This window comes from Mizuhopecten yessoensis, unplaced genomic scaffold (genome assembly GCF_002113885.1).
Source record: "Mizuhopecten yessoensis strain PY_sf001 unplaced genomic scaffold, ASM211388v2 scaffold10175, whole genome shotgun sequence".
Classification (NCBI taxonomy): domain Eukaryota; kingdom Metazoa; phylum Mollusca; class Bivalvia; order Pectinida; family Pectinidae; genus Mizuhopecten; species Mizuhopecten yessoensis.
The window spans coordinates 434882-443008 of record NW_018408416.1 but is presented as its reverse complement, the minus strand read 5'-3'; the positions used below and the strand labels follow the sequence as shown (position 1 = coordinate 443008).

The 8127-nt window shown below is 34.9% G+C and overlaps 1 protein-coding gene and 1 long non-coding RNA gene across 2 annotated transcripts in view; one reads left to right on the top strand and one right to left on the bottom strand.

Moving 5' to 3' along the window:
* Positions 1–3439: 3439 nt before the first annotated feature.
* The window catches only part of LOC110459652 (NMDA receptor synaptonuclear signaling and neuronal migration factor-like), a 30341-nt gene continuing 25653 nt past the window's right edge, over positions 3440–8127 (bottom strand). Inside the window, exons 6-10 of the mRNA XM_021512001.1 lie at positions 7812–7882; positions 6280–6365; positions 4827–4929; positions 4475–4550; positions 3440–3664 (exon numbers count right to left, since the gene is read on the bottom strand). Coding sequence (XP_021367676.1) covers positions 3483–3664; positions 4475–4550; positions 4827–4929; positions 6280–6365; positions 7812–7882 — 518 coding nt within the window. The 3' untranslated portion in view covers positions 3440–3482. The remainder of the gene's footprint in view (positions 3665–4474; positions 4551–4826; positions 4930–6279; positions 6366–7811; positions 7883–8127) is intronic.
* LOC110459653 lies at positions 5377–7058 on the top strand. Its single transcript, XR_002463915.1, has 3 exons — positions 5377–5519; positions 5768–5843; positions 6312–7058. It is a non-coding gene; the product is annotated as an uncharacterized LOC110459653 (long non-coding RNA).

The window sequence follows — 8127 nt, the reverse complement described above, 5'->3', positions numbered from 1 at the left end:
CTCCCCCCTCCCCGAATCCAATATTTTAAACTATTTTCTCATTTTTTTACATAAGAAGAAAAATTCTTCTTTAATCGTTATGTGCGCATGCAAGAAAACTTTCTTTGGTTTCAAATACGTAATCAACTATATGTTTTAGAAGGTACAAATGTAACATAGGAGCACTCTGATGATGACAATTTTAACAATGTCAATGGGGGATTTTGAAATCAATTCTGTTCCATCCACGACGGCATTGTGATTTCTAGAAGTGCATTGTTGAGTTAAAATGTCTTAGGAGTAACCCCAGTTTTCGTTTACAAATATGTTTCGCTAATGTTAATCACAATATAGAACAGCTAAAAAACACCATAAAACGCAGCCAATCTTGAGTGTAGAAACATAGCTCTGATGTTGTTGACGGTTAATATTTTATAGAATTCAGATGGAGGATTTCCTTGGTTCTTTTCCAAAAACAGTTTGTTGCTAAATTTTACGTGGGATAAAGTTATCGTCATATTATGCATTGTATTGTACTTCCGTTTAGTGAGAAGATCATGCTTGCGCCAAGTGTCACCATTAATGCTAAACAGCCGGTGTGCTATTATCATATCAAACTACAATAATAAGTCTGTTAAACGACATCAATTATTTTACTCGTGTTTACAACAGACAATCATTTTTAAACAGATATTTTAATATGATTGTAACCTGATGGCGCAATTTTCTTATCAACTTTGTGTATTTTTAATAACATTGAAGATTATTCACTTAATTAAATTTGAAAAAGTTTCATTTCGTTACAAAATCCTTTTTTCTAATGGCATGTTTTGTATAACTTCCTTTGACTCACTTGAATATTTTCAATTACAAAAAGCTGAAAAATCAATTATTTTTTGTTAAGCTCACAACTTTAATTGACAACGACGTTTAGTCAGAACCCTGTTGACAGCTACTTATTGTCAGGAACCTGTTGATACCGACATATTGCCAGGAACCTATTGACAAGGACGTATTGTCGATTGCTATTTGATAACAATGTATTGTTAGGAACCTGTCACGACGACGCTTTGTCAAGAACCTGTTGACAACGGCGTATAGTCAGAACCTGTTCACAACGACATATTATCAGGAACCTGTTTACAACGACGTGTTATCAGGAACCAGTTCACAACGACGTATTATCAGGAACCTGTTGATAATGACGTTTTGACGGAAACCTGTTGACAACGACATTTTTATCGAGAACCTGTCGACAATGACGTATTGTCAGGAACATGTTGACAACGACGCATTGTCAGTAATCTGTTGACAACGAAGCATTGTCCAGTACCTGTTGTCAAAGACGTTTTAAAGGGAACCTATTGACAACGACGCATTGCCAGGAATCTGTTGACAACGACGCATTTTCAGAAACATGTTGACAACGACGCATTGTCAAGAACTTGTTGACAACGACGCATCGTCAGGAACCTGGTGACAACGACGCATTGTCAAGAACCTGTTGACAACGACGCATTGTCAGGAACCTGTTGACAACGACGCATTGTCAGGAATCTGCTGACAACGACGCATTTTCAGGAATATATTGACAACGACGCATTGTCAGAAACCTGTTGACAACGACGAATTCTCAAGAACCTGTGGACAACGACGACATGTCAGGAACCTGTTGACAACGACGCATTGTCAGAAACCTGTTGACAACGACGTATTATCAGGAACCTATCGACAGCGACGCATTGTCAGGAATCTGTAGTTAACGACCTCGCTAGGAGTCTATTGACAACGACGTTTTTGTCAAGAACCTGACGACATAGAGGTTTTGTCGGGAACCAAACCATAATATACCTAATAACATATTACTTCTATTGATTGTCAATGTGTTTATGAGATTTTACCGTGAAATTAATGCATTTTGTTCATAATGAAATATTTTCTTAAACATTCCCGGCTCTTCTCTATTGAATCGATCATAAGTGTTTGTTATATATTGCAACGCGTTAAATAGAAGTATGTATAAAGAAATTGAGATTTCTTCCTTGCTGAAAAGATTATGCTGAGCTTACAAAAAGATGTTAATGTTTTCATAATTAGCTTAATTACAATATCTAGCTTACAGAAAGTAAAGTGGACTACAAATAAATTGAAGAAATGTGGGAAGGGAAACAACCCGAATTTACTGCAGGTAACACATAATGCTGTAGTAGAGAGTTATCCGTCTTTGGTGGGTAATGGAAAAAAAAATACATACAATATACATGAATTGTATGATTGCATTTCAGTGATATTTATAATCGACCTTCGTTTTACGAATTTGGAAATAGCTCACTGATAATACAAAACCTAGATGTAATATTTTTGCAGAAATTACCACGTCCAAAATGCATTTATAATTCGAAACAAGTCAAATAACTGGTCATGCGCAATCTAGATGTAATATTGTTTGAGTATAATCGATGCCTTGTTTATGTTAAGATAAATATAGGTACTGCCTAGTTCTAAAAATGGAGGCTATGAATCAAATCGTGATTAATAATTCTCCTTTTAATAGAGAATACATAGACAGTGTGTCAATTGATCTAGTTTCTCTGGTATACCGACTGTCCAGTCCTTGTTACTGTATATATGTCCATGTAACAGAGTTTCATATTTCACATTTCAGAGTTAATGAGGGCATGCATGCATACTTTAGTTAAAACAATGCAAAGACTAGTAAGTAAAAACATACTGTAGCTGAAATCTATAAAGGGGATTTCTATCCGTTTTTCCCATTTCTTGTAAAAGTATATATTTCAAATAGATATTAGTTCTTCATTTTTTGGTATTAAAATATGTATAATCTAACATCAGTATTTCATATAATTATTATATATTCTGAATATCTACACTTACCTTTGTATGTACAATTAAAACGATAAATGATAACGTTCATTGACTTGTTGTAACAAAAATCAGCGGTATCACATAAGGTACTCTCAATAGATTCAAACATTATCAAACCTAGATTGTTAAGTCAATCTTCGAATAACAAGTGATTCGAGTTGTATCCAGATTCGTTATAACAAAGTTCGGGTGCAGTTATTTTTGAAAAGCAACCAAATGATTTAGGGGAATGAGCAGTAAGCAAATTATTTTTCCGCGAGCCTCCAAGCAAAGATAGATAACTCTGATATAGCAAAACAAAAGTTGCAGTTCGAGTTGTTTCCCTTACTACCTTTTAGATGATGTACACGTATATTCATTTTTCTTTAATCTAGCCTCAGATCATAACACTATCAAATTGAGCCTCACTTATATTCTTGTATCTCGTTAGTTTCTATTGATGGTTTTTTGTACATTAAGTTTTACTTTGCAACGCTCCAGGTCTGACATTATTAATTCGTATTTGTTTGTAGATTGTGAAGAGAGAAAAAAGCCAACCGTCTTTGCATTGGTATTTGTTTGACAAGAACGATACTAGAACATCATATAATTTATTGAAACAATAATTATAGGTAACATCATCCTTCATCCGAGTCATTGACATCGGCGGCCAGGGCCGACCACGTCCTCACTTCACTTTCAGTCTCCTCATCTTTATCGTCTAACACATTAAAGTCTATTTCATCGTCACTGTCATCTTGTTTCGACCGCCACAGATCGTATCGTCTCTTATTAAAGTACAGTGTCACTATTTCGTGTCCTGAAAAGTAAAATAGTATACATTTCAAAATTGAAGCGGAAAATACCTGCAAGTCATTAAAAATCAAAAGTTTACAAAAACCAAGTACGTAAAACTTTAGTACACAAAATATAGGTACATAAAATCACATACACATAAAACATATACACAAATCAAAACTCCACAAAATAAAGACGAACAAAAAAATACATAAAACACAAATATATACAATTCAAGGATATGAACACAAGTAGTAAAACAAATTACATTACACTCCAGTACATAAAACACTGTACGTAAAAAACACGTACATAAAATATATAAATATATTTAAAGATGCATAACACATATGCATAAAACCAAATTACATAAAACATAAGTACATCAACACAAGTACGTAAAAGATACGTTATTACGTAAAAGATACGTTATTACGTAAAAGATACGTACATAAAACAAAAGGAAATAAAATATGTGAAACAAAAGCGCATGTGGTACTAGTACATTAAACACAAGTCGATAAAGCCTAGGTATATTAAACAAAAGTACATAATCCACAAGTGTATAAAACTAATAGAGACTATATGACTACATGGTCGGCATGATATGTTAGCCGCCGTATCCGAAAAGTGTTAACAATCTATAATCGGTGGCATTTTTGAAATGATAGTCAAATCTCCAACCATTCAATACAGAGGGAAACAACAAAGGGAAACAACCAAGGGAAACAACAAAGGGAAACAACAAAGGGATCCGCCTTAGGGATGGATTGAGTAGCTTGAGGAAGACATGTTCTATATTCTGTCCAGAAGGTTCACCACTGTATATTACCTTCTGGTGTATCACTGACAGCGTCTTCTATGTGAACCATATTGTGATGGATCAGTCGTTGGAGTATATTCATGACCTGTGGGTTAAACACACGTGACGTGTTAGTGTTAGATATTTGGAAGTTTTATAACAGAGACTTTGGGAGGATGCATCATGTATTGCGATTGCTGCAGGACATATTTACGTGAATCCAATACACAATAAGTTGAGTAATTGTAAGCAAGCATGATTATCATGAGAAATACTTTGTTAACAAAGAACATACATGTTCTTATAGAAAGAACATACATGTTCTTATAGAAATATATTGTTTTAAGGTGAAAACATAGTAGAAAATATCTTGATGTGTTACCTCATACCCCTGGGGTCCAGATGACAAGTCACACCCACAAATGTGGACTTTGGAATCCTCTGGATTTATTTTGCTAACCATATTGCTTATTTCCTTCCAAAACCTACAAAAAGGACATTCTGGTCAGTTTGTATACAGTAATAGATGATGAATTTCTCTTTCTTCTTTGAAATGACTTACTTTAAGCAAGGCAGATTTTACTGAGATGTACTGTGAATGCACATTGCCCCTGCTCTTTAATCAAGTTCACAGTAAATATGTTATACCTTAATATTTTTACCACGTATAGTTTATATAAAACGGTAACACCGATAAGTGTTCAAGTTGTAAAAAATGCGTAATACTTCTACATGTATAAACCTACATCTGCAAAGTGTAATAGGGCATCTATTTTGTCTTGTAATTAATGTTTTGTATTTGCATATGTTGTCTGGTGTGAAAGATGGTGTAAGGACCTTTAATGAATCTGCCTGTGTATGTGACATGTACCTACCTGTGTGTGCATGTGAGTGGGTGAGTAAGTTGTTATGATGACACCTGACTAAGGACGGGCCATACGATTGGTCAGGACGGACGCCTCAGCTTACCTGTGTAAAGGCTTTGGCCAACTTGGACACTCTGCTCTTGACCAGCTGAGGTGAACCATACATTTATTTTGTTGAATTTGGGGAAAACTTGTCAAGTTTTTAGCTGGTAAGTTTTTACTCTATTTGTTAAAAAGCTTTTTGTTCATCTATACCATTTTTTGTAATTCAATTGTGGTTATGTAATTTTATCATTTTCTATCTAAAAGTAATTGACATTTTATCATTGAACAAATTCAAGGTCAACGTGAAATTGAGTATGTAAAGATATAAGTCTTTGTTAATTTAGCTTTCTATGAATTGGTATCAAATCCATAGGGGTCAAATCATTTATTAGGGATATTTATATTCTTTTAGTGTATAGCTCCTGGTTGAACATCAGACCGACTTAATAGAGAGGAATTGAGGGAAACCTCCACACCATAGCTATGGGGTGAGTGTTCAATAGGTCTAGAATGTTTTAATGGGTATAATACTATGTTTTTATCTATAGAATCAAGTTACAGATTTAAAATATTGTAGATTTAAAAGGATCATTGTATAGGGTAAAATAGGTATGTTATATAATATCATTTGTCAATAGAGTTATTTCCCTTTTACTATGTTATGTATGCAAGTATGTGAGGTATGTTCGGTTGCATGTAAGATTTATATGTTGTATTTGTTTAGTCAAAAGTGGTTTTTTTTACATGAGGAATACATATATACAAAGAATACCCGGATCCTGGTTGTTTTGTGAACCCCGGTAACAAAAGTACACTAAGTATACTGAGTAGCAAACCATGTACAAGTTAAACAAGTAAGTAGCGTAAATTATACTAAATCTTTTTAACGATGTACGTGTTACATATTGAGTAAAATATACTTACTCCCTCACACTCTTGTACGATTCCTTTTTCAGTTTCTGCGGTGTTATGACGAATTTCCGAAGTATATACAAGTATCCCGGTCCACCCTGAAATAGGTTATTTGAAATGCAGTACATTGTTGGTCTGCTCTGAGCTGATGCAAAGAGGCGACGAAAAGGGAATCGAACAGCAAGTTGAAATAACCGATAGAAATGAACAAATTGCATTTATGCTTAATAACAGGAATATACATGTGTATATATGTGTTGACACACCTCATAATAGAGATCAGACACGATTTGATATATTTTCTTGTTTGTTTTTTATAATTATGACATTTATAAACGGCTACCTTGTATAGACGTTTGACATATTAAATGCGGTTGTAATCTACTTTAGTTCGTTTGTAAACTTAAAATTTGTTTTACTCCTACATGAATCTTTACAACAATGAATATGTAAATACTTAAAAAAATATATAAAAAAAAATTGTCATTTGACATAATACAAATTCCAGACAGTGTAACAGTTAATTTGGTAACCACCTTGTAATTAAGCGATTATAGCTGTGTATCTTACTGCCACCTGAACCTTAAAAACGGTTATGCTACATTTTCCGGCTGCATTTTCAATTTCAATCGCTAAATTCACCTTTCGTCTCCAGGCCAAATCACCACATCATTAACAGTACGCATTTCTCGTGGTAACCCGTCCGTGCTACCAGATTAAAAACCTCAATTGATCGATGTACCTCACAACAATTTATGTAGCCATGTTGTATAAAAGGTGAATATCCTCACGGGTGAACATATTGATTAAATTGTTGAAATTAAATTGATGATATTGAGATTATTTTCACGAACTATATGTTTTGCCGGGCACGGCCGCGTGTACTCGTGACGTCTCAAGAACAGGTCCTATTGACAGAGAGCGCAAAATTTGACTCTGAAATACGATAACAGGCTGGAAATATTAGGAAAACTTAAATTAAAAACGGAAATATAAGTATTGAACTACCTTCTTTGGACAGTTATATATTGTGTCGCGTTAACGCGCGTTATTCAATTTTTCTGCAATCCTGTGAGAATTATAGGACACTTACTTTCCAATTCCAAAGAAGGCAGTTTAATGCTTAAATAACCTAGGGTTGAGATGGGGGATTCCCCTATTCATATAACAATGGTATGACGACCCGTCAACATTTCAATGACGTCGCGTCAACAATCCATCAACGTAACACCAGCTCTGAAGTTAGCATGTAACGTTAACATTACTTTGTTTATATGATACTTAATGGGAAAACTGGGCAAGAAAAAATGAATAATTAACCCCCTTGTGGGTGAGATAGGGGAATCTTCCTCCTCGGGTTGAGATTCCCCTATTTCATCCACAAGGGGATGAGAGATTCCAATAACCCTACACACTATTTCACGTGAGGTGGATTTGGAACACTCCGATGCCTCGGATTTTACCAAATTTGACCCCCCACCCCCAACCCGGGTAGAATTCACCTATCCTTCACCTCTTGGCATGAACGAGTCTTAAAGTCTTACCTGACATAATATAAGGATCGATTTTGCTTTACAGCCAGGCTTCACGCTGGACAGTTTTTTCTCTACTGCATCTGTAAATAGATGGTCAACTCTACAGTGGAAATTGCTTTCTAATCACATAATTGTAAGAGGGAATAAACGCCGGCGGCCGACCTACACCCCTGTGGGTAACGACACACTCAGATCACTACATCTAGTAATTATATCTAGCGAAAACAGGAAATATAATTTACGAATCTGAGATTAGATGAGAGACGGTAGGTTATAATGGAACAGGTTTGGCATCTTCATAGAGGTCAACAAACTAAGCAATATC